This window comes from Diaporthe citri, assembly GCF_014595645.1.
Source record: "Diaporthe citri strain NFHF-8-4 chromosome Unknown scaffold_4, whole genome shotgun sequence".
Lineage (NCBI taxonomy): Eukaryota > Fungi > Ascomycota > Sordariomycetes > Diaporthales > Diaporthaceae > Diaporthe > Diaporthe citri.
In genome coordinates, this window is record NW_025064849.1 from 898,280 (window position 1) to 924,562 (window position 26,283).

General features: G+C 39.8%; 6 protein-coding genes across 6 annotated transcripts; 3 read left to right on the forward strand and 3 right to left on the reverse strand.

Annotated features, from left to right (window-relative positions):
* Positions 1 to 2,359: 2,359 nt before the first annotated feature.
* INS49_009449 (uncharacterized protein) lies at positions 2,360 to 3,369 on the reverse strand (the record flags this gene model as incomplete). The annotated part of the gene is made up of 2 exons (XM_043170180.1): positions 2,360 to 3,211; positions 3,271 to 3,369. 2 exons carry the CDS (start codon positions 3,367 to 3,369, stop codon positions 2,360 to 2,362), a joined length of 951 nt encoding a protein of 316 aa, XP_043024745.1.
* An 872-nt stretch (positions 3,370 to 4,241) lies between these two features.
* Positions 4,242 to 6,077, reverse strand: INS49_009450 (uncharacterized protein; the record flags this gene model as incomplete). The annotated part of the gene is made up of 1 exon (XM_043170181.1): positions 4,242 to 6,077. One exon carries the CDS (start codon positions 6,075 to 6,077, stop codon positions 4,242 to 4,244), a length of 1,836 nt encoding a protein of 611 aa, XP_043024746.1.
* A 1,384-nt stretch (positions 6,078 to 7,461) lies between these two features.
* Positions 7,462 to 8,514, forward strand: INS49_009451 (uncharacterized protein; the record flags this gene model as incomplete). The annotated part of the gene is made up of 2 exons (XM_043170182.1): positions 7,462 to 7,505; positions 7,563 to 8,514. 2 exons carry the CDS (start codon positions 7,462 to 7,464, stop codon positions 8,512 to 8,514), a joined length of 996 nt encoding a protein of 331 aa, XP_043024747.1.
* A 96-nt stretch (positions 8,515 to 8,610) lies between these two features.
* On the reverse strand, positions 8,611 to 11,286 carry INS49_009452 (uncharacterized protein; the record flags this gene model as incomplete). Its single annotated transcript, XM_043170183.1, has 7 exons — positions 8,611 to 8,872; positions 8,938 to 8,979; positions 9,030 to 9,533; positions 9,592 to 10,102; positions 10,167 to 10,887; positions 10,960 to 11,175; positions 11,233 to 11,286. 7 exons carry the CDS (start codon positions 11,284 to 11,286, stop codon positions 8,611 to 8,613), a joined length of 2,310 nt encoding a protein of 769 aa, XP_043024748.1.
* Positions 11,287 to 15,313: 4,027 nt separating this feature from the next.
* On the forward strand, positions 15,314 to 19,302 carry INS49_009453 (uncharacterized protein; the record flags this gene model as incomplete). The annotated part of the gene is made up of 6 exons (XM_043170184.1): positions 15,314 to 15,427; positions 15,544 to 15,659; positions 15,716 to 15,882; positions 16,147 to 16,343; positions 16,391 to 16,808; positions 17,384 to 19,302. The coding sequence occupies 6 exons, from the start codon at positions 15,314 to 15,316 to the stop codon at positions 19,300 to 19,302; spliced, it is 2,931 nt and encodes a 976-aa protein (XP_043024749.1).
* A 994-nt stretch (positions 19,303 to 20,296) lies between these two features.
* Positions 20,297 to 21,766, forward strand: INS49_009454 (uncharacterized protein; the record flags this gene model as incomplete). Its single annotated transcript, XM_043170185.1, has 1 exon — positions 20,297 to 21,766. One exon carries the CDS (start codon positions 20,297 to 20,299, stop codon positions 21,764 to 21,766), a length of 1,470 nt encoding a protein of 489 aa, XP_043024750.1.
* Positions 21,767 to 26,283: the final 4,517 nt, after the last annotated feature.

Here is a 26,283-nt window from a genome sequence, read left to right on the forward strand (position 1 = left end):
AATAATATATTAATTATAAATATTAATAAGTAAATAAAGAATTAACTTATCTTATTATTTTAAAGTAATTAAATTATGCTTATTATTTTAAAACATTCCCTTCTTTTATAATTACCTTAGTAAAATAAGGGTAATTAAAATTTATAAATATAAGGCAATGTTTTTAAAATATAAAACTAAGGTTCTAGCTTATATAAATATTATTTTATATATTATAATTAATAGTTATTAATTTCTTAATTATATATAATTATTATAAGTTGCTGGCTATAAATTTACTAATTATTTATTAATATTTATAATTAATATTATGCTAATAGGGTTTAATATTATTAAGTGCTTTAAAGGGTATTTTTTTATAATATTTATAATAAAAGCTTTCCTAGCCTTTATATTAGCGATATAATATCTTAATAATTAATCTTTAATTTTTTATATTAACTCCTTCTTTATAGGTTTTAAAGTCTTAAATTTTAATTTAGATTTTAAGCCTTAAATAATATAAATTTAAGCTTAAAGATTAGCATTATTTTTAAGGGCATTACGCACTTTTTCTTCCGTTCTTTAGCTTTTTTTAAATTATAAAAGTGCTTTTTCCAAAAATATATAAAAGCAATTAGCAAGGGCATGGTTTCTATTGCAAGCTATATATATCTTTTTAAGGTTTTATACTTAAAATTAATGGCATTTATTGCAATATTAGCTAAATTTATATAATAAATTAGGTTTAATTAAGCCTTTTTAATATAAGCTTATTTCCTTAATAATATAAGCATCCTTTTTATTATTATAGTTATTTTTCTTATTATAAGTAATTGCTTATGCTTCTTTAATAATCTTAGCAAGTTTATGCTATATACCTAAAGCTTATAATTCCTTATAAAGAAGATTTTTAACTTTTTAAAATTTAAAGTTCCTATTTACTACTTTTTATTTTCTTATTTACTAAAAAGTAGTTATTTATATTAACATTACGCCTTATATAGCTTATAATAAATTAGGGATTTATATAATAATTTATCTTACCTTAATAATTTCTTATTAAGTAGCTTTAAATATAGCAAATTCTTATTTATTAATTTAAATTAGGGTTTCTTTTAAATTCTTTAATAATTTTAAAGCATTCTTATATAAAGCTTTTATTTATAGCTAGTTATTTATTTATAATAATCCACACCTTTATTATAAATTTAAATATTATTATTAAAGTAAAATTTTAAATAAGCAGCAATTTAACTTATAATTTAAGGTAATTATTTAAAGCACTTATTTATATAGCTTTTAAATAGCGATTTATTCTTTAATATACTTTAATTCTTTTAATTTATACCCCTAAAAGTTAAGATTATATATCTTAAGATTAATATTAATAAGGTTAAAAAATAGCTATTAGCCCTATTATTTCTTTTAAATAATTTTAAAATTATTTAATTTAATATTAAATCCGCTAATTATTTAAAAAATCACACTTTAAATGGCTGCAATAATCTTGGTATACTTTTAAAGGCATATATTAGGTTTTTATAGCTTTAAAAGGAGTTTAACTTAATTATAAATATAATGTTTAAGTTTGTAAATCTTAACTTAAAGGTTAAATTTATAGTTTTAGTTATGCTATTTTTTTAACTTAGTTAAAAAGGCGTTTTAAGTTTTATAATTATTTTTATTAGTTATTTTACATAGCTTAAGGTAATAAAACTTTTAATTATTAAATTCTATACCTTTTTTATGATAAAATCCTTATATATATGGTTAATTTTAATGGTTAACGTAATAATATCTTAATTCTTATTTTTTTAAAGCTAGCTAATAGCGAGGGCTGGTTTTTTAACTTATGGATATTAGTGCCTAAGGCATTTACCATTGTATTACTCGTGTATATACGGTGAATTTACGGTTTTATGGTAAATCTACCGTCTTTATAGTAAATTTACAGTGAATTCATTAATTTATAGTGAATTCACGGTAAATCCATCATGCAACCGTTTAGCCACGGTATATTCACCGTTGGTTGGATCTAACATAATCAATTAAAGTTTGCCGCTCTTCTCAATAAGCCATCCGGGCTCATAACCTGTAAGAAATAAAAAGCGCTGCTAGTGTGCAGCTTAGAGAGTTTATATATTCTGACAGGCATCGCTATCGGACAACGCTCCTAGAAACGTTCCCAAGACTCTCTCACGACTGTGAATAGTTGAAATGTTACAAAAGCTTGTATGGTGAAATGAAATTGTGGTAAGGCCAATGCGTATTGGAAACTGCCTTTGTAATTGGGTACTCTAGACGCCGTGGCTCCCTAAGCGCCGTCTACGTTGTATATTTCCACTCTTCCAAACGCCGAGATGAGACCCACTCTCCCTCACGCCAGCGACTCCTCTTTATGAATCTCAATCCCGGGCGGGGCACCAACAAGCGCCTTGCACTGCGCGTAAATCACAAACTGTCCAGCGACCAGCCCACAAGTCATGACCACACGCGGGCCCAGCCCAGTAGTCAACAGCCTCTTGGGGCCAAACTCCCGCGCCAGCGTGAACATCCGCGCGGTGGTACTCTGCGACTTGTCGCCCGCGCCCTTGTTGATAGCCGACAGCAGGGTGTCAGCGGGGTGGGACAGCACGGCCGCGGCAACACCGGCGACGATGCCCGAGGTCAGCTCCACGCCGGTGGACTCGAGCTGCGTGAGCTTCGCCTTCTTCTCGGGTCCCATGGCACGGTAGATCATCTCGTTGGCGGCCTCGTGCACGGAGAACTGGCCCACCGCGTACGGCACCTGCTTGAATAGCAGCGGCACGAAGCCCGAGTAGAAACCCCTGAGGCCCTCCTCCCTCGCCATCCGCATGAAACCTGTGGCAAGACCACTTGCATAGCCACGCTGGCTCACGAGACGGATGCGCGTTGCCTCCAGCGGTGACAGGGCGATGTCGGCAAAGAACTCTGCGGTTGCGGACGCGCCGAGGTAGATGGCGGTTCGTCGTTGGGTTGCCTTCTCGGTGGACCCGCTCATTTCTATGAACTTCTTCTTGAAGAACTCGTAGCCTGCAAACTTTCCGCCACCTTGGATCAGGTATCCAACAGCTGTGGGACCGAAGCCCGTGAGGAGGGCTGCGCCTTCGTTGGCGACGATTGTGCGTCCTGCTTTTATCATGTTGAGGCCCTTCATAGCATCGTCGACTTGTATCCTTGTCTTGACGACATCGATTGGCGTTGCTGCCTAGAACGGCTGTCAGCTCAAGTCCCATGGGCATCATGGAGGCTGTGTGGGGAGCATACGCCATGTGTGAGGGTTGCCGCAAGGGCACCGGCACCAAAGAATTTGACATAATCAGTTGGCCCATAGTTGGGCAGCTGTTGCTGTTCTTGTTTAGACATAGTGGCCTCGGGATCTGAAGGTCTCTGAGATGGCGGTCTCTTCCTGTCGAGGTTGGCGCGCAGGCCAAAGATGCTGCTCCGGAGCTTCCGAGGCTGCTGAGAAGTCTAGAAGGCGACGACGGTTGGATGGGTGTAAACAAGCGCCACTGAAAGTAGGGCTGGTTCGAAACAATCAAATGGGTATCAAGGTCAAACGCCAGATGGCTCGTCTCTATCCAGATGTGTCGTAGAAAGACCTGGTTGGAATCTAGTGGTTGGAATCTAGAGGTCGTGACCGAGGGTGAGTGGAGATGGATCTATGTGTGTACAGGTTGGGCGAGTCAAGCCGTAGAAGTAAGAAAGCCGTGGGATGGAATCTGCGTGGCAGCGGCACAAACGAGACAGCAAGGACGCGTGAATAAGTACGAAGCGGTCCGGATCTCTCGCGACAAAGTCGTCACCGGTTTGACAGCGAGGACCTTGGCCCGATGAGGTCAATTGAGTTTGCTGGTCGATCCGTCCGTTCCATTGAGCAGGGAACACACGAACGCCATGAGAGACGGGTGACGTCAGTAACTTTGCGATGCTGCTTATCGCTCCGTTGCACCTCGCTTATCTCTAACTCGCCCGGAGTGCCCGGTCGCCTGCACGGGCCTCCCGCGCGCACACTCGGCTGCCGTCGCGAGGCGAGCCCATCCTGCCGATCTCGGTTCCGAGAAGCAACCTACGACGTCGAGATATATTTCTTACCGTCAAGCAGAGCCATACACGAAATCGCAATATAGGTATTGATACCGCCCAGATCCACTACGACACCATCTACCGTGACGCCTATGGACTTGACAACCTCAATAAGTGGTCCAAGTCACTGTCATTGAATCCCAAGCTACCACTCACTCCAGATTGATTATCATGGACTGCACACAGTCTATGTCCATGGCTTCCCTAGCCACGACGCCTGAAATCAGACACTCCCCTACTAACGCGTAGACATCTCCAGTGCCGTCCTTTGGGCGCACGGCGTAGGGCAGTTCCATGCCGTCGAACACACAAATGAGGTCCCCTTCCTCCGCTTCCCGCGGCACCCAGCCTACTGCCCCATGCAGTGTTCGGCTAAAGCGCCTATGCAGCATCTTGAGAGTGAAGGCTTCCAAGTGACCTACGGACTCTATAGTAGCAGCATAGGAAGCCATAGCTTCGGAAAAGCCGGCCTCGTCTGCAGCAGAAACGATTGCTTTCACAGCTCGTCGGTATGCCGGAAAGTCCTTCCTGACCGCTGCTATGGTCTCCGGGATATGGGTCTTCATAATATCCTCAGCCAGCAAGGCAGATAGGTAGCTATCCTCATCATGGTTTGCCATTTCTGCAATTCCCCAGCACTCATCGAGCCAACAATCCCATCGACCGACTGCGATTTTAGCATCGACTGTAACCATGGTTTGGACGAAATTTCCCAACTCGGAAGAAGTGCTCATGTTCATTCCCAACTGTTCCAGACGATCGACTATACGTCCTTTGATCTGCAGCTGATTTCCACTCGTTGACGCACCTAGTTCCTTGCTTCTGCAAGGATCAGGAGCTATACCCATCGTCTGGGACACTTCTAACGTCTGCATGGCAAGACCGGGCATTGCTGGCAGCTCCCCAATGTTTGGCATCCAAGACATTGCGCCTCGTCGGTCAACTGGCATTGTAGAAATAAATGACCACAAAATCCTGAGATCCCTAGGACTTTTCAAACAAGCTTGGGCGAGTCGATGGTAAAGCTCTTCGGTGGGGATGTCGTAGTCGATGAGATTATCTTGGAACGAGCCGTCCGTTGAGATACCTAGTAAGGCAATAATGTGGTCTCGTGGATCTGTGCACCTGAAACCGAGGGTCCTTGCCAGTAGAAGCGTGAGCGGTGCCTCTTTATCCCTCATGAGCGCGAGCATTCTGGCTTTGTTGAAGTCGGAGTAGACGTCCGAACTGCTAGCTGACGAAGTCTCAGCCGTCCAAGGATAGCTGCCGAGGAACAGGAGCAGAGTCTGCGGGCTCGTCTCTACAAACCAAAGCCATGCCTGGACAGCCTTCCATGCCAGTCTCTTGGATCCGGAAACAAGCACCATTTCGTGTTCCGTCGACTTGGCCACCTCCTGGATCACCCACTTGCGCGCAAACCAGGGCCGACGGAGCAGCATCCATATTTCCCTGTACGCTTCGTCCTGGCGCTCACCGAATGCCGATTGAAGAGCCTTCTCGGTCTCCGCGCTGGTGTTGACGCCAACTCGGCCAAATATGGTCGGTATCACGGTTTCAGTGTCTTCAGCGTAAAGGACCATCCGGGCGTTAACAAAGCGCTGGAGCCACGTCATTCCCCGGGCGACATCATCGTCCTCTTCGCCCAGCCATATCAATGTACTCGTCGCCCTGGCGTAAATGTCACCCATCATCCGGACCTGCGCGTTTCGCTCCGCGGTATCCCCCTGGTTGATGCACAGCGCGTCGGCCCATATCAACCGGTCTGATTCTACAGCATGACGCCTCAGTTGACGCAGTGCGCTGCAGAGGCTGAGCCCTATCTTGGATGCAAGACCGCAGCAGCGAATTTCTGCTTGCGGCAGCGGGTCTCCCCATGCATACGAGAGGGCTGCGAACGGGGGAGCCGCATGGAGAGGCACAGTGATCAGGTCGACAGAGAGCTGTGGATCTTCTGGATCGGTTCCGGAGTGGAGATTAAGAATCCGCATCTCGCGAGGCCCCGACAACGGGGAATATTGGTATTCATGTGCGGTCACGTCCATCTGATATTGAAAGATAGCTGTCGTATGTGAGGGGTTTTGAGCACTCTTTGGCGCAAACGCAATGCAGCTGGAGAGATGAAGACTGGACTTACGTGGGCAGTCCGGAGCTGTTATTAGGATGACCCCGATCTTCGTGCAACCTAGGTGAGACCCTGCCTCACATTGGTATCCAGTAACTACATTCGGATTGGAAACAGGTAATCTCGATTCTAAGACATGAATTGACTACCCCGCTTTGCTTAAGCAGACATCCGTTTCTCAGAATTATTTGCTCAATCTTGGAAGAAACTGCTAATTACAAAGTAGGGGAGTATGAAAAGCGGTGGAATCCTCGACGATGGTCAGTTCTGAGACCATAAGGTCCCTGACTTCTCTTAGTACCTTGAGTGCTGATCGGTTTTAGAAGCTTATGTTCAGGCAAAGCAAAGCTGGTTGAGGCCCACCCACAGTCGAAATCAGAGTTACTCTGCCGCTGCGACTCATCGCATTCCTCCTGGTGATTGCTAGATGCCTAAAAGCACAACTCATGTCAGTATTTGTCCTCTCAGATTCTCGAACCGTGATAATGGTCCATACCATTAGGCCTTATGGGCCCAGGGCTAGGAGGTTGTGGTAACAAAAATGGACTCTAATGGAGGCATCAAATTCACGTCACCTCGATAACACTCCTCCGGAGGCTACTTGCGGGCGGTACGCAAAATTAGCGGTGTCTATACGGACTCGGTCATCGCCATCGCAGGAGACGTTCATTTATATATGCAGTGACCGGCCTCTTTGTGCCACATGTTGGGGCATATAAGACTTTACATCAGAGAGTAATGGACGAATAAATGAATATCTAGGTGCTCCAGTTTGAATTAGCCTAATGGGTCGATATATTTAACTTCAAGATCATGAACAAGGTGGAAAAGGTGCGGTAGATCATGGATGTCCCGTCTCAGATTTACACGTCCAGAAGAGCTGTGGGAAGGAGGTGCTTTATGGCGAAGGTACTTGTCTATTGACCATTATATATATGTCCTACTCAGACTTCGATCCTATTTCCAGAGCAATGAATAATCGCTCAGCACGAGACAAGCGGTCCGGACCAGTCGTGTCGGTCTTCGCCCACATCGGGAGAGTGGACCCGGCCGGATTTCCCATCGGAATTGCCGCAGACCTCCGGGCCGTGCGGATGCCCTCATGTTCCCGAACCCCCGGATACTGAATTAGTTCCCAAGAGAAGGCAATATTCTGTTCAATCGTATGGTAAAAAAATAGACCTATCTCCGCCACCCAGAATCGCGTGCCAAGTTTCGACGTTGTAGCGAACAGAGAACCAGGTATCATAATGTCTATCCCTCGCGTCCTCGAGCCCCTCGGCAGGCCCACCCCGTATATCATTCCCGCCTAGGAAGGCGAGAGCATCGCCATCCCGGGAACGAGGGGCAGCATCCGCATCCTGGCGTCAGCGGAGGAAACAGACGGGCTGGTATCCGTGTTTGGCTACGGCGGCGTCACGGGCGATGCGCCGGGATTCCACTACCACAACGAGGTGCACGACGTCTTCCTGTGCACGCGCGGGCGGATGAAACTCTGGGCCGGGAACCGATGCAGGATCCTGTCGCCGGGTGATTTCGCGTACGTGCCGCCCAAGGTCGTCCACCAGCCGCAGCTCGTGGATCCCGTCAATGAGAGTGTTGGGCTGGTCACACCGGGCCAGTGGGTTGACTTCTTCCGGTTTGTCACGGAGAAGTACGACGGCATCATCGGGGATGAATTCGATCGGCGCAACACGATGAAGTTCATGTTCAGCATGATCCAGGAGATCAAGGAGAAATACGACGTGATATTCCAGCCTGGGTTCCAAGGCGCCGAGGTGTCGGACTGGTCTGAGGAGGACTCCAAGTTACCAGATGGCCCGGAGCCGACCGAGTACTTCCTGCGGGCGAACACTGGCCCGAGGTACTTCCTCGAAGGCATTCTGGCTCGGCCCTTCATCACGACGAAGCAAAGCGCGGGCCAGTTTGCGATCACCAGCATCGAGTCCAGTAACCGACTGACCAACTCGGTCCTCAGCAAGCCGTTTGTATTTGAGAAAGTGCACCAGGTCTACCACGTGCTCGATGGCGCCATTCTCGTCAGAACTGATGGTCAGGCACCTGGAGACCTTGTGCGCGCGGGAGAGACGGTCTTCATTCCTGCCGGCAAGGAGGTCTCGTTTAGCTTTGTCGACAGGTATGTCCGACTGTGGTCCTTCACGGGTGGGGATGGAATCGAGGCACTGGTCGCCGGCGCCGGCGATGCCTTTGAAGGTTCGGTCGTTCCGGATCAAGTGGCGTCGTTCGATGTCGACCGGGTGCACCAGGTAGCAGAGTCTTTAGGTATCAAGATCAAGCTGTAGGAACCTTCACGCAAAGGGGGCCAAGAACCCGATCGATTGAAGGCAGCAAGATAACCTTGGCATTCCTGCCCTGCGTATAAGAGTACCAAGAGAGAGCTACGAAGGCTCTGCTACTGTTATAGTACACATGGCATCGGGTGTAGGCTCTTTCGCGGTCACTTTCTCAGCGGATGTTAGCATCGCTTGGAACAACTTATCAAGCGTTGTCATCATATCCGCTGAACTTGCGTGCTGCTCAAAATGGATCTTCCCGGCGCGGAGGTGTTCCACATCGGCCTTGGCTGACATTCGATGCGGGTATTTGAAGATGTTCCGGTATAGGACAGAAATTGCACCCATCAGGTAATCGGTTTGCGGGCTATCGCAGGTGGATAGGATGTCAGCGATGAGCACTCAAAGATCTTGATCGCGAGCTCGACGTACCAAAGAATGTTGTACCTGCTGTTATCCGGGCGAGTTGTGGCGCTGGGCTTGGTCAGCAGGTGGGTGCAGGTTTGGAATGAAAGGGGACACACTCGTTCAATGTTTTTATGAAAGACCTGGCTGCGGACAAACATATGGCCTCGCTCCCTCGAATGCGGGGGTTCGGATGTGACGTGACCACATTGCGCTTTGCATGAGCACAGGTCAAAGACGCCCAGTGGACGGAGCGCACCATATTGAAATAGTCCAAATGGAGAGTTACAAGGAGCTGTCCGGTGTTGCCTGGCGACACGATTTCTTCTCCTGGTCGGCAGTCCATCGGTATATCGTGGCACCATGACAGCAGTGCCGTGTCGATGTTCCCGAGTTCGGTGAGCATTGAAACGGTGGTGCTTGCCTGATTGGTGGAGTTGCAGAAACGGTGCTGTATCTGAGAGAGCTTAGAGCTCCAGGCGTAGACATCCGATGCGGATGCATGTAGGGCTGTCGTAGGTTGCGGTTGTCCATGGCTCTCATGCGGGAGCAATGGTGTGAAATCCATGTCGGAACTCGAAGGGTTTACTGAGGCTGGCCTGCCCTGAGTAATGGATAAAACTCTGTCACGCCTGTCAGCATTAACCAGAAACCAGATATATCGAGACATTGATGACTGACCCGTCCAGACGATACGCGACCCACCAAAGCAGAGACCTCAACCTTACATCTTCTTCGCTCAGGTCGAGGTCTTCGGGGCTCCGCCGATGTAGTCCAACAGCTTGTGCCACGCGGATAGCCAGTCCACAGAGGACCCAAGCAAAGCCTGCCTTGCTACACTGCAGGTGAAAGATGACCTGGGATACTTTAGCGAAGAAGACATACATGGCCATGGATTTCTCACTCACGTGTAGTAGCAGGATCTGCACGGTGCTGACATTAGGTACGGCAAGACAATCGTGCAACATGTCCCAGCTCTTTTGGTAGAGGCTCTGAGATGTTCCTCCTGCCTGAGGAGCATTTTCAACTGCCGATTTAGCGTTCAGGTCGCCGACAGCCACGACCAGGCAGAAAACCGAGAGCAGATCGCGATCCGGGTTCGTAGAATGTGGCTCGTATAATTGGGGCCAAGCAGAACCAAACGATGGTTTGTCGATTACTGGATACAACGGGTGGACGGCATCGAAGAAGACTGTTCCAAAAAAATACCAGTCAGAAAAGTTAACATATTAGAGGAGCTTGGTGACAAGACTTACCCTCAATCGCGGCCCCCGCAACAGACTTTTCTGGCAGATGCTGCAAATCGGTCCCCGCGCTGTTAGGGACCCCGGCTTCGTCGATATGAACTCCAGCTTCAATAAGGAAATCCAGACCGACAGAGCGCAAGAGACCAGGGGGGCTTTTGAGAGACTCTCTCATACAAAAGGCGATGGTGGCTCCGGTGGAGTTGAGACCGATAAAATTACTGTTGACGGTGTCTTTCCTTATGAAAAGCCCGGGCAGAATTCGCTCGTTGGAATCTCCTCGACTATCGCCGACAGCCAGAGACTCCACACCAGAGACCTTCCCACCAGCCTCGCGGTTACCACGTTGTGAAGGCGAGGCTTGGGACGCGGGGCCTTTAGTTGTAGAATTGGGTGAGGGTTGCAGCCCTTCAAACACAACTGCGCATGACAAGTCCAAAGTCTCGTTCCAGAAGTCCATCAAGTCGTCCGGTGGCGGGACATCCTGGGGAAGTATCCCGTCCAATGGATTGTCTGCATCTTGTGGGTGAATTGGTAACGTAGGGTCGAGGCGGTTCAAGACGGAGCTCGGGGTCGGAGAATCCGGTGGATTGGACACCGCCCGATGTGCTCGTTGTCGTCCGCTGGGCCCATTCCGCCTCCGCCGTGAGGCTGTCGTGCCTGTTGGATAGACACATTCGGCGCCGTATAGCTGACAGTTCGGGCATGGGTACTGAGCGGTGGTGCACTTAAGCTGAACCAGGACAACGCCGATGTCAGAAAGCCACGACCCAAGCAAGGGATAGCCGAGGGGAAAAGAGCTTACCCGTTTTTGGCGACAGTGGTGACAGGCCTTAGTGACTCGCTTAGACGCCATGCCTTGTGCGTCAGGCTGTGAGGTGTCCATAGGAGCTGAGTTGACGACGGTGATGTTCCAGGGAATGTGGCCGAACACAAAGATCCGGGGCTCGCACAATGTCGGTCCAGAGATGGAGGTGTGCCACACCGTTGGCCCCTGTGCCAGTGTGACGTCTCGGTCAAGCTAGGTTTAGTTAGACCATCTTGCATTGAAACCTTAAGTGAGCCTGCGGTACTCGACCGGTGCGGGGTGCAGCTGCGGCTGTCTCATGCGGCAACCTGGGGTGAACTTCATTCTGGGCACGGAGAAATTCCGGATGAATAATGTGGAAGTACTTAAGGGAGTGTAATTGTGCCGCATTAGCGGCGTCGCTTTTGCCTTCAATAGTTATGAGCCCGGCTCGCCGATTTTCCTCTTCTTTTCTTTTATAGCTATCATCAAAATGACCCTTTTATTTAATCACCATATGTAGCCTTCTTTTTATGCCTTCCTATGCTTTTATGCCTAAGTATAAGAATTACGAGATTAAATTAACTTTAATGCCATTATCGCTAATATTAATTCATTTATAAATACCTTTTTTTAAATATTAATACTTAAAGCAATTATTATTAATAAGAATTAATGCTATCTTAAAAACTATAAAGCTTTTTATACTTTATAAAAAGATTTTTAAACCCTTAAATAAGGCTTAAATTTAAATACCTTATTGCTTATTATTATATATAATAAAGCCTTAAAAGATTTATTTAAAAAGTAATAAAAGAGTTATATTTAAAAAATAACTTATTATATTTATTATATAAAAAGTTTTAATATTTTTAATTAATAAATTAAAGCGCATATAAAAAAAGCTAGAGTTATAATTATATATATATATAATTATTTTAAGAATAATTTTAACTTTGTAAAATATTTAATTTAGCTTTAGTTTATATTGTATAAAGTGTGCGTTTATTTAATAGCTTTATAATTATATACTTTTCATGGAGTTAGGGTTATAGGAAAGGGCTATATATAACATTATATAAAACGTTAAAATTTTAAGGCTTATATATATATATATATAAACTTTTAACCCTTGTTTATAAAGGAGTACTTTATAAAATATATATTATTTTATAGAGAAAAGAATTTATATAATAATATATAACGCAAGATAAAGCTGAATTAATTTTATTATAAAGCTAGAAATTATTAATAAAATTATATAAAATTATATATTTATATATAAAAACTTTTCATAACTTTAAAAAAAACCTCCTTATAATGATTATATAAATTATTAGAAATTAAAGTAATTAATTAATTAAAATATTTATAAAAACCTTTGAAAACCTTATTATTTTTATAAAAATAAGCATATAAATAATTATTTAAAATGAATATTATAACATTTTTTATAAAGCTAAAAAAGGTAATAATTGTTACGGTTTGGGCTTTGCTCATTATAATTAGTTAGCGGGCTTTGGCCTTATAAGAATAGGCTTTGGCGCGGGTATAGACGGGAAGCAAACTTCCTCCTTTATACTTTAAATATAAACCTTATTTAGGCACCTTTTAATAAATAACCCAAGGCTAACTCATAATATATATTTAAAGTCCTTTTACATTATAAATTTATAATATAATTATATAAAACTTAATATAATAAGATTTAAAAAGAATAATAATAACTTATTAAGCTTTTTTTTTATTTTAAGAAACTTTTATTTTAAAAATGCTTAGTAATTTAGTTAATAAAAATAAAGGTTAAGTTTATAATAAATAAAAAGATAATTAATATTAAAGGGGCTTAATTGTTTTATATATTTAATTAATTAAGAACTTTTTATAATTAATTTATATTTTATATTAGTTTTGTAAAAATATTTAAAGGGTACTTAAAAAGCTTTTTAAAAAAGATTTGCTTTATACTTAAGAATTCTTTTAAGCAAAAATATGCTAAGCTTAATATAATTATATTATAATAATATTATAAAAAGGAAATAATAAAATTTCTTATTTAATTTAATTAATTAATTTATATAATAAAAGCTTTAAATTAATTAAATAAATATAAGATATTATTAATAATTAATAACTTAATCTTTATAATAAAAGCTTAGCTTAATTATAAAAAGTAATTAAAAATACTTAAGGCTTTTTGCTTTGCCTTATAATAATATAAGGATGTTTTTAATATTATAATAAAGGAAAATAATACTTAACCTTAAAATAATAAAGTAATAAATATTAATATTATAATAATTTTAATAAATAAAGTTAAGTATTTTATATATAATTAGCTTAATTATTATAAGCATAATTATTTTAATTATTATAAAACAATAAGGGTATAGCTTTTATTAATTAAGGCTGGTAAGGGAGAAGAGTTTGTTTAAGGGGGTGTAAAATTGTTTTATAAGGTAGGGCTTAAGGTGTGGCTAGCTTAGTGCTAGCTTGGGCTTAAAACGCGTTAATTATGTGCTAGCTAGCATGGTATTATAAAATATACTTAGCTTTAAGGGGGATTTTATTAAGAAAGCAAATTATTAATATATTAAATGTTAATTAATTATAAAATATATAATAATTTTATAATTTCAAAGCTTTAAATAAGAAAGCATATATAAATAATTTGCATTAAAAGATTATAGGAATGCCGTTAACTTAATAGCTAGCTTATATTTAAATAATTATTTTTATTGCTTAATATATTAAATTATAAGGGCTAAAGGTATATTAATTATGAAAAATGGGCTGGGCCTTTAATGCATTTAAAAAGCGCTAGGGTGTAATTAAATAGCTAAGTAGAGAGCGATATTTGATTTATAATTAAATTATAATATCCTTTATTTTTTATTAAATAGCTGCCCTTTTAAGCTTATTATAAGGACTTGGAAAAGGAAGATATGTTATGGTTTGGGCTTTGCCTATTGTGATTAGTTAGCGAGCTTTGGCCCTATAAGAGTAGGCTTCGGCGCGAGTGCAGATAGGGAGCAAACCTCCTCCTTTGCACTTTAAATATAAACCTCATTTAGGCACCTTTCGGCAGACAACCCAAGGCCAGCCCATAACAATAATTTTATTATTTAATTTTAATGCTTTTAAAAAGATTTTTTTAATATAAAGATATATAAATTATAAAAGTTATTATAAAACCTTAATTATCCTTTAATGTTTTTTTTACTTAAAATATTTAATATTAATAAACTTAAATATATATATAAATTAATTAATTAATAAAGAATAATAACCTTAAATATTTTTAATTATTATAATTAAATAATTATATAAAGTAATTTATAACGCTTAATATAAGTAATTAAAGCATAAATATAACATTTTAAATATATATTATACTTAGCTTAAGCCTTTAAAAATATAATAACCTTTTAATAATTAAATACCCTTATAAATATACTTATAAATAAAATTTAAAGTATTACTTTTATATAAAATATACTTTAAATAAATAAGTTAAAAAGAATTCTTTAAAGGATATTTTTTACCTTTTTTTATTAAAAAGTAAATGAAAATCCTTATAAAAATATAAAACTTTAAATAAAATGCTTTTTAATAAGTCTTTAAGGTTAAAAAAAGGAAACCTTAAGCTATAAACTTCCTTAGGTTAATTAAGGGTTAAATTAATTATATAAATAACCTTTTTTAAAACTTAATTAAATAATTATTTATTATTTTTAATTAATAGGCCGTTAATTAAGGCATAAAAACGTTATAGCAATAATTAAAGGCCTTTTTAAAGCTTAAAATATTAATTATTATATTTAAAGATAATAAAGTTAGGAACCCCCTTATTATACGCAAGGAAATTAAGGGTATATTAAAGATTAAGGGGCTTGGCACGTTTTAGGTATAAGAACACGTCTTATACCCTCTCTTAAGGGCTTGTTTTTAAATACAGCCAACTTAAATACACTCTTTTAAGCCCCTAATTTAACAATTATAAGCCGGGTTCGCTAGTATTCCCACGCTAGTACGTTCCAACACCCACAGGGGGGGAGGTCTCAAGTTTGAACACCAGCTGTATCCGATGAGAATATGAGAGCCTGTTTAGTTCGTTCACGTAGATGCTTACAAACTGGGGGGTGTGTGGAAGTACTTAAGGGAGTGTAATTGTGCCGCATTAGCGGCGTCGCTTTTGCCTTCAACAAATAAGGCATTCGCGTCCATTGGGTTACCATCTCACGTAAGACCCCCTGGAACATCTGGGGCTCACTCGGTCAGTCAGTTCAGTCTCGATTACTGACCAACGATATCTCTGGCATATCTTCAGCGAGGAAGACTGTTTCACCTGACACAAAACAGCTTCGGTGTGATGTTCAAGGCGATCATCATCGGCGCTGGCCTCGGAGGCCTCGCCTGCGCCATCGCGTTTCGTCGCTATGGCCTGGAAGTCATCGTCCTGGAGCAAGCCTCCAGGATTACCGAGGTATGCGGTAATATCTCTGCAGCTTCAACCTCGATTGACGACGTCAGGTCGGCGCGGGCATTCAAATTCCTTCGAATGCCTCTCGCGTGTTGAAATGGCTGGGCCTGTTTGACCAGGTCAAGGAATACGCCTGCCTCCTGGACTACCTCGATCTGATGAGATACGAGGATGGGTCTCATATTCTACGAAGGTCGGCCCAAGACATCGAACAGAGATACGGAGCGCCTTGGATGTGAGATGTGCAATTTCCAGCCCCTTGGCACCGTTTCTCGACTGATTCCCACACAGGGTCATACATCGCGCAGATTACCATCGGGCATTACTAGACGCCGCTACAACTTCCGGCGCGGAAGTCCGTCTCGGCGCCTCGGTGAAGAAGATCGACTTCGAGAAGACGTCGGTGGAAGTTGATGGCGGCCAGATCATGTCGGCCAACGTCGTCGTGGGTGCTGATGGTATGCCGTAACTGGTCCTTGTCCAACCGTTGAAAGCTATTCATGCCTAGGTAACCATCACAGGACTGTGGTCTACTGCCCGGGACCAAATCTTAGGTCACCCATCTCCTCCTGGTGAAACGGGTGATCTGGCGTATCGAGCTACGTTTAAGACGGCCGACCTACTTGCCCTGAACGATCAGCAAGTCACCGAACTCTGCACGCAAAACCGTTGCACCCTGTGGATGGGCCCTTACAAACACTGCGTGCTTTACCCCCTCAAAGGAGGTTCCGAGTTCAACCTGGTCCTTATTCGACCCGACAACCTTCCTCCAGGCACAAACAAGGTCCAGGGTGAAATCGGCGAGATGCGGGAGACCTTCCAAGGATGGGACAGCAGTCTTACCAAGATCATCTCCCGCATCCCCTCCGTGCTCAAATGGAAGCTTTGCTTTCATGATGAACTGGATACATGGTATAAGGTCAGCTTCTCTTTCCCCAAGTCTGAAGAAGTTCGGGTTCATGATAGATCCAGGGTAACGTCACACTCCTCGGCGACGCTTGCCACCCCACTCTACCCTACCAAGCTCAAGGGGCGGCAATGGCCATCGAAGATGGAGCTGTGCTTGGGCACCTTCTTGGCTCCCTGTTCGAAGACTACAAGCAGTCGCCTGAGTTGGCACACGGACAGGTGAGCTCGCTGTTGCAGGTGTACGAGAAGCTGCGAAAGCTGCGTACGACGACCAACGTCAAGGGTGCCGTGGCCAACCGGTACATGTTTCATCTCGAGGATGGAGACGAGCAGAGGAGGCGAGATGCTGAGCTGAAGTCTCATGAATGGGTCCATCCATCGCGCTGGAGGTGGGCGGATGGTACGGCTCAAGATGAGTTGCTTGGGCACGATGTGATCGCGGAGAGCGAAAGGGAGTACAACGCATGGAAGTCTGGTAAATTGTAATCTGCACAGACACAACATCCATCTGCATGGCGTGTATGGGTTATCGACTCGCAATCCAACTTCTATAGTTCAGTACGCCGGCCTAAGAAAGAAAGGAAGGAAAGAGAGATCTGGAGGGACACCCGGAGCTGCAGGTGTATGACAGGTGGGCGTTATCGATAGGGCGCTTCTGCAGGGACCCACTGCAAGACCCAAACGCCCTGGCCCCAGCCACCAGCCCTGACTGCTGACACTCTAATTACTGCGCCGTGCTCTGGAAAATCCAGAGAAGAAAAGCATGGGTGACGGGATGGCCTGTCTGGCCGCTGCTCATTCCTTGCTAGTATGTCCACAGAAGGCTGGTTGTGGGTGACCTGAACTGGATCTCCCGTCCATAATTACTAACGTCAGCAGCTACCACAGGGGTTGATTAAAAAGAGGGGTTTCTCGAAGCCCAACCTTTAACAATATGTCGTCTCATATCTTGCTATAAGAATTGCACTGTCATGGCTTCAAACAAGAACGGTATTCCTTACAAGGTCCCACTGAAAGAGTCTTGCATTCGGCTCTTGACAATAAAACCAGGCAATGCCGCAGATCCCTTGCAGCTACATTTAAGCACAGTTTCGCTGAACACAAGCCCCAAGTACGAAGCCATCTCATACTGCTGGGGCGATGCGAGTCTTAGGGATGTCGCTCTTTGTGATGAGTACGACGTGAGCATCACGACAAGCCTCTACGAGGCCCTCAGCGAACTACGGTATGTGGCTGAGCCGCGAACTGTCTGGGCCGACGCGTTGTGCATTGATCAAACAAACGTCGACGATAAAACCCAGCAAGTGCAACTGTTCCATCGAGTATATTCCCAGGCGACGCGGACACTGATCTGGCTCGGCCCAGACGAGCCAGACACAGCAAAGTCCCTTCGTGATGCTGGGAAGCTCATCCAGGAGGGGCTGGCCTTCGCGAGATCCTGTACCCTGTGTTCGGATTCTCAGGCTTCGGGAAACGTGGTAACGCCACGCCTGGGAGACAGCCCGCCGAGTCTTCTTGACTACGATTGGAGCTTTTTGAAGACTATCTTCAGCCGTCCCTGGTTCGGACGCAAATGGGTCGTGCAGGAGGTGGCTCTTGCCAAAGAAGTTGTGGTTGCTGTTAGGGGCAGCATTCGGTTCCCGTGGCGAGATCTGGCCATGCTCTCCGACGTGCTCTTAGGCTTGGACGCCAGTTCGGCTCTGGTTCGGAACCTTGGACCAGCTGATGGCGAAACATCACCCGAGTCGCTTGGCATTGGTACAACCTGGGGCGGAGCGATGTACAACGCCAACATGATCATGACGATTCAGAATCATCGTGCGAAAAGTACACTGCTGGATACTGTTGTCGCTACGATGGGGTTTCAGTGCACTGACCCACATGATTGCATTTACGGAATCTCAAGCTTGCCTGGTCAGGGTCCTATGATCAGTGCCGACTACACAATATCTATACGAGAGACCTTCAGGCGATTCGCAGAGCTCTGTCTTGTGGAGGGCAAAAGTCTGAAAGTACTTGGGCTCGCTCCCGACAAGCTCATGTTCCCGGTACAAAGAGACATCGAGAGACTGCCTGAGTTGCCATCATGGGTACCCGACCTGCGTCTGATCGGTCAAATGCCTTCCTTGGTTAGCTTTGGTACCGATTCATTCAGCGAGCAGAGATTCCATGCCGGTGGTCACGATGTCCTGCCTACACTATCAGTATCAGACAACCTCCTTCAGTGTCGGGGCATCATCATCGACAGCGTCGGTCCTTTGATTGAGAAATCACTGGTTGAAAGAGTAGGAAACTCCTTTTCTGAAGTCCGAGAAACCATGATGCAATCGATGCCTATCCGCGACAACTTTACGAGGATGAAGGAGACGGTCCTGGGCGAGTGGCTCCAAGCGTGCTGTCTCTGCGCCCTTCACGGGGCTACCTCTTCAAGTCTCTGGCCGGATTCAATGAGATTACCCAGGAGGGTGAACGAAGCGCAGAATGAGTGGGATGTGAAATCATTGGTCCAGCTCCGACCCAGTCCGGAGCTGCTTTCCGCCCTATCTCGCACAATGATGTGTGACTGGGGAGACAAGGAGAGCCAACCAACTCTGGAGGCTGAGGAGCTCAAGTTGGTCCGTGACCTGTTGACTTACGTTTTCGACTCCTATCAAGATCATTCGGTCGAGCTGCCTCAGAGCCTGACTGGTGAGGATTCTGCGTTCAACACGTCCATGGCCAAATGGTCGACGGTGCGCAGGTTCTGCTTCACGAGCAATGGGCGACTTGGCCAGCTTGCGCCAGGGTCGGAACCCGGCGACCGCATCTGCGTTCTGGGCGGCGGAGAGGTTCCTTTTGTAATAAGACCGATTGGTGGAGACGGCAAGGGCATGTATCAACTCGTTGGGGAATGCTATCTGGATGGTATGATGGATGGGGAGGCCTGGAAGCTGAGTGACCATGTCGTGGAGAATATCAGCCTTGTGTAGGGAATTAATGGTGCACACTTGATCCTTCCTCTCCGGTTGATTTCACTTCCCTCATTTGACTTCTTTATGTCTTTTCCTCGCACCAGTCTTTCTACTTGACCAAACTTAAATTCAGGTGGTTGGTGGCGTGCTTGGATCGGCTACGAGCCTGTGAGGGTTTGGCAGAACATTTATCTGATCAAACCGCGGGAGGGTCGGAGATGCCTCGTAGTGAGCAGAACGGTGTGTTGGTGCAAGATCAAGGGCGGACGGTGAGTGTGGTTAGAATGGTGTTGTTTTGCAGCATCTGTTTCCTCTATCTGTGCAGGGTCGAGCTGGGAAGCATTGCCGATATTCCATCCCTTCTTCACTATTCGTGTACACTGAACGACCCAGTCTTCGCTGGGCTGGCTCTGCGATCAACAATCAACATTGCCTTGCGAGTGCTCGTTCAACATCTCATGTATTCATGAATTGAAACACTGTCATCTTTTTCGCATTGTCTATCTGTGGTTCTATACCCTGAAGGATTCTGTCAGTATGCGAGGATCTGCCATTGGGACAGTGCGGCCCCGCATTGTGAGCGACACCAGGCACCGGAATTACTCTGTGCATCATTGGCAGGACTAGAGAACAGGCCCGTATATGGGGTCACCGATACTTTGGACCCTTTTACTGCTGACGATCGACACTGACCCTGTCAGGCCTGCCCAGCCTGCAAGCTTCGGACCCGGGTGCCCCTCTTTTCCCGTCCATTGCCTCTATTCGACCTGCAGGATGCAGATCACCCGCGGTCACCAACAAATGAATCCTGCCGCACGGAGGGGATCATGGGTTCAGCCCCGGAAGGATGCTAATTTGCCGAAACCATCTCCTGGAAGCTGACCGTTCGATGATCCACCAAAAACAGGCTGCATCTTAAGAGTTTTATTTAATCACCGTTTAACTCGTACTCTCTCGTTCGGCTGACCCAATGTGCCACCGCTAGTACCACGTCCTCGAGTGACAACACAAGATGCGGCAAAACATCGTCCAGGCCATTCTGGCGGCGTCAATTTCCAGCACCCGTGCAGTCGTGCCCAACTATACGACAGCTGAGGCAGGCAACCCGTTTGTGGATGGGTGGTATGCAGACCCAGACACGGAAATTTACGACGGCTTATACTGGGTCTACCCAACTGCTTCCTACAATTACGAAGAGCAGACCTACCTCGACGCATTTTCGTCCCCAGACCTGATCAACTGGACCAAACACCCCAATATCCTCACCACCGCCAATGTCTCGTGGGCAACACAAGCGGTGTGGGCACCAGCACCCATCAGCCGCAACGGGAAGTACTACATCTACTTCGGCGCCAACGACATCCAAGAAGACGACACCACGACCATAGGCGGCATCGGAGTCGCAGTGTCTGACTCCCCAGACGGTCCTTATGTCGACGCCATCGGCTCACCCCTGATCGGTGAATACCACAACGGCGCGCAGCCCATCGATCAGGACGTCTTCATCGACGACGATGGGCAAGCATACATCTACTACGGCGGCCACTCGCACGCCAACGTCGCCCTCCTGGACGAGGACATGATATCTATCGGGACCTTCCCTGACGGCACGCAGTTCAAGGAGATCACACCCACGAACTACGTCGAGGGCGCGCAGATGTTCAAGCGCAACGGCACGTACTACATGATGTGGTCCGAGGGCGGGTGGACGGGGCCTGACTACGCCGTGTCATATGCGATGGCAGACTCGCCCCTGGGACCATTCGAGCGGAAAGCCAAGATCTTGCAGCAGGACTTGGCAGTGGCTACTGGGAGCGGCCACAACGGGGTGATAAACGTCCCTGACACTGACATTTGGTATATCGTGTACCACCGGAGACCACTCGGGGACAGCAATGGAAACCACAGGCAGCTGGCCTATGACCGGATGTATTTCAACGAGGACGGCTCGATCGCAGATATTGTGATGCTGGTCAAGGATGACTTCGAGGACGGCAATTACATCGGCTGGACGGCGTATGACGGCGGCTGGTCGGTGGTAGATGGCCAGCTCAAGGCGGAGACATCAGATGGAGGCAAGGCACTTCTGAATACGAACTTCACTGACTTGGTCTATGATGCCGACATCACAATTGTTAGTGGCGATGGGGATGCGGGCCTGTTGTTCAGGACGGTCTCACCGAGTAGTGGGTCGAATGCGTTCGAGGGTTACTACGCCGGCATATCTACCGCTGGATCAGTCACCCTGGGCAAAGCCAATGGTAGCTGGACGGAAATCGGGGCGGCAAAACTTGATATTTCTGCGAACGCGCAGTATCATGTCCGTGTGACTGCGGTGGGCAGAGAAATTAGTGTCTTTGTAGAGGACATGGAGACCGCCAAGATTGCTATCTCGGATGAGACATACACTGAAGGCCAGGATGGAGTGAGGGTTTTCACGACGGAGGCTTTATTCAACAACATTTCGGTGGCGAGGCCATGAAAGAGCTGTGGAAGGCTACAAGTGTCGTGAGTGGTTTAAAAGCATGATTATAAAAGCATCTATTTCCTGAGAGTAGTTTAAAAGGAGGAAACAAAAGAAATTTGGCTATTTAAGCATTTTAGAAAGTAATTATAAACTAGGGTTAAGGATATATATATAATATACTCCCTAGTTAAAAGATAGTTCTTACCTTATTAATTACCCTATTTTTTTAAATAACTAATTTATACTTAAAAATATTAATTATAATTTATTAAGTAATTAATTATTTAACCTTTCTTATAATATATATACTTTATTATTTAAACTTTAGCTGCTTATAGCTTTATAATGTAATTTATAATTAATAATTAAATCTTTTTTTTAAACTTTTTAATTAAATTTATATTTAAAAATACTTACTTTTATTAATTTTAAGCATTTTTTTAATTATATTAAAAATAGCTAAAAGTAATAAAAAATAAACTTTTAAGCCTTAAGTTATTTTATTTTTTTATACCTTTAAAGTTTAAAAAAAGAAATATAAACGCATTTAAATTAATAAAAAGCTTATTAATAAAAATAGCAAAAGCTTTAATATTTTTATTAAGATATTATTAAATAATATACTTAAGAGTAAGTTTTTTAATTAATTTAAAAATTAATTTTAAAGCATATATTAATTCTTAATATAGCTTTAAAGAATCTTTAAATATATATAAATAACTTAAAGCTTAAAATAAAACTTCTTTTTAAAGAAAAGATTAAAATAAAGTATAAGGAAAAGAAAGAAAATATAAAAAAGCTTAAGAAAATTAATAAGTATTATATTCCTTATCTTCCCTATATTAAAAGTTTTATATATAATTATAATAATAATTTTTATATAAATTATAATAATAAAGATAATTATTATTATTATTATATTTAAAGTAATTTTTATAAATTACTTTTAATAACCTTTTTGCTATTTATATTTTATTTTTATTATGCTTAATTTAATAATTTCTTAATATTTAAAAAATCTTAATATGCTTAAAAAAAAGCCTTAAATATATATAAGTATAAAAAGTTTAATTTTATTTATATTAATTATATTTTTATAGTTTCTTTTAATACTTAAAAGATTTCTACTTTATAATAATAGCTTATAAAGGCTATAAAGAATAGATATAAAAATATAATAAAGCGTTTTAAAGCTTAAATTATAATTATTTTAAAATAATGCAATAAAGTTAATATAAAGGCTTAAAAGCTTTAAAACTAAGTTATTAATAATATAAAAATTATAAAAAAGTATAAGGATTGCATTATTACTATAATTAAATATTTTAATTTTAAGGGTAATATTAAAAAGTAAATATTATTAAATTTTAATTTAAAATTATAATTAAGAATTTAATTAAAGGTTAAAAAAATCTTTTAAAAAAGTTAAAAGATTATTATAATAATTAAAAGAAGATTTTAAATTAATTAATATATTATTATAAAAGTTAAAAAGTAGTTTTTAATTATAAAATAATTTTTATATAAGGGTTGTATTATAATTTTTAAAAAATATAGTTTTTAAGATTTTTAATAAAAACTTAATAATAAAAATAATTAATAAATAAATTAATTCCTTTTTATTACTTTCCTTATATTTTAAAGATTTAAAAAAGCTTTAAAATATTTAAATTAAGTATATAATAAAATTTTAATAAATTTATTTATAAGTGTTTTCTTAATTTTTAAGTATATAATATTAAAAGTACCCTTTTTAAATTCTTATTTTAACTATATTTATTAAATATTTATATGCTTAAGCTTTATTTTTAATTATTTATGCTTATTAATAATTAAATATATTATTATTTAATTATTATAATAAATAATTTAAGGCTTGCTTAAATTTAAGGTTATATTTTTAAATAAGTATTTTAAAGTTATTATTTCTTTAATTATAAGCTTTAAAGCTAATAATTTAGCCTTAATAGTTAAAGTAAAAATAATTATTTATTTATATGCTTTTTAATATATAAAGCCCTTAAAAAAGGTTATTATATACTTTTAAGAAGATTTTTAATTCTTCTTATTATTAATAAATAAAGCATCTTTAATTATTAAAAACGCTTAAGCTTTTTAATTCCTTTTAAATTATAATTTAAGGAATTAAGTAGCATATAAATATTAAATTATATAAATTATTGCCTTAAGGTAATTTAAATTTAAATTTATAAGGAATCTTAATAATATAAAGCAAGGGAATATTATATTTAAGCATATTATAATTATTATATAAAGAATAAAATTAACTTTTTTTTAAAATTTTTAAATTTCTTATTTTAAGGCTTATTTAAAAAAAGGCTTAAGCTTTTTTTTAAGTATTAAAATAAATAATAAAAAGTTTTTACTTTTTAATAAGTTATATTTATTTAATATTTTTTTAATATATAAGTTATAAAAAAGTATTATAATATATTTTTTTAATTTTTAAGAATTTATATATTTAAGAATTATTAAGCCTTTCTTTAATTCTTTATTTTATATATAAACTTAATTTTATTTTTAATCTTTATAAAGAATTTATATTTATCCTTAAAATATATAATTAAAATATTATTTATATAAAAAAGAATTATTACCTTATAAATTAAGTTAATAAAAAGGTATAGTTCTTTTAATAAGAATTTTAAGCCTAGATTTTGCAATATATAGCTAAAATCCTTATATTAAAAAGATAAGGAGTCTTTAAATTTATAAAGTGCCTTTAAAAGTACTTTATATTTCCCTAACTCTTTAAATTTATTAAGTAATTTATAATAAATTTAATTTAACTCTTTTTAATTAATATTTAAGAATATAATTATAATATTAAATTTTTAAATTTTTAAATTAAAATATATAATAATTATTATTATTATATAAAATGATTTTATAATTAAGATTATGGTATATATGCTTTTTATAATAAAATAAGGTTATAAGTTTCCTTAAATATAAATTTATACCTTAAAAAATTTAATTATTTTATTCTTATTAAGCTTATATTTATATATTTATTTTAAAAATAGCGATATTAATTTTGCTTTTTAGCGCTTAATAATTTTTTAAATATTAAGCTTAATAAAGCTTTATATTTCTTAATGCATTACCTTAAGTTATTTATTTTAAAAAGAGCTTTTTTAAGCCTTTCTTTATATAATTAATTTTAAAAAAAGATTTTTATAATATTATTGCTATAAGTAAGGCTTAAACTTAATTTTAAGGGCTTAAATAGCAGCTATTATTATATTATTTAAGGTTAAAAAATATAAATCCTTAAGTATTCTTTATTTTTATTTTTTAAGCTAATTAAATAAAAAAGTAATTATAAAGTTACTTTAAAAGGTTATATTAAGGTAAAACGTAATTATATTTATTAAATACAATAATTAATTAAAGGATTTTTAAGGGTATTTATTTTAATTATATACTTAGGAAGATCTTTTTATAAGTTTAAACCCTTAAATTTATTCCCCTATCTTTCTTATTTATATTAATTAAAAGAATTTTTAATTTCTTATAGCTTTAAGTATATATAATTCTTAAAAAAAAGGTTTAAGTTTATTAGCCCTTACTTTATTAATAAAAGTATATTTCTCTTTATAAAAGCTTTATTTTAATATATTTAAGATTTTTTTAAGGGTTAAAAGTCCTTATTTTTAATTTCTTAAACTTTTTAAAAAGGCAATGCATAATAAACTTTATTTTTTAAATTTAAGAGTTTTTATCTTTAAGTTTTAATTAAAAGTATTAATTTTATTCTTTTTTAATATAAAATAAATATTAAATTTATTATTTAAATTAATTAAGTTATTTTTTACATAAGGTATTAAGGGTATAATATAAATATAATTTTAAATTTTCTTAGCATTAATAATTTTAATATTTAGCGATTTTGCCTTAAAAATTAAAAGGTTATTTTTTATTTTATTTATTATTAATTTATAAAATATATTTTTATTAAATTATATATTTCTTATAAAGATTATTTACTTAAGCAAAGGAATTTAGATTTAAAAGACATTAAATGCTATATAATTAATTAAATACTTAATATAGGCCCTTAATTCCCCCTTTATAAGGCATTTCTTTATATTATTTTTATATTTCTTTTTAAGTATATATGCTTTATATTTATAAGTATAAATATTATTTTAATAGAGCAATAAATAAGCTATAAAATAATGAATTTATATTAATTTAAATTATTAAAAATAATAAGAAAATTATATATATAAAAAAGTATTTAGGGCGCGCCTCTTTTTTCTTAAAGTAAGCAATATATTATATAATCAAGTTATAACTTATATTGCCTTTAGCTAAAAGTTAAAAGGTAAATTAATCCTTAGTAATATAGTTAAAGCATATTTAATTATTATTTTACTAGCCCTTTTTATAACGCCGTTTATTTTTAAGGTTTAAGGAGGAGTAAGTTTTAAATTAATACCCTTTTATTTTACTTATTTAATGTATTTAATATTTATAAATTAGCTAATTATTATAGCCTTATCATC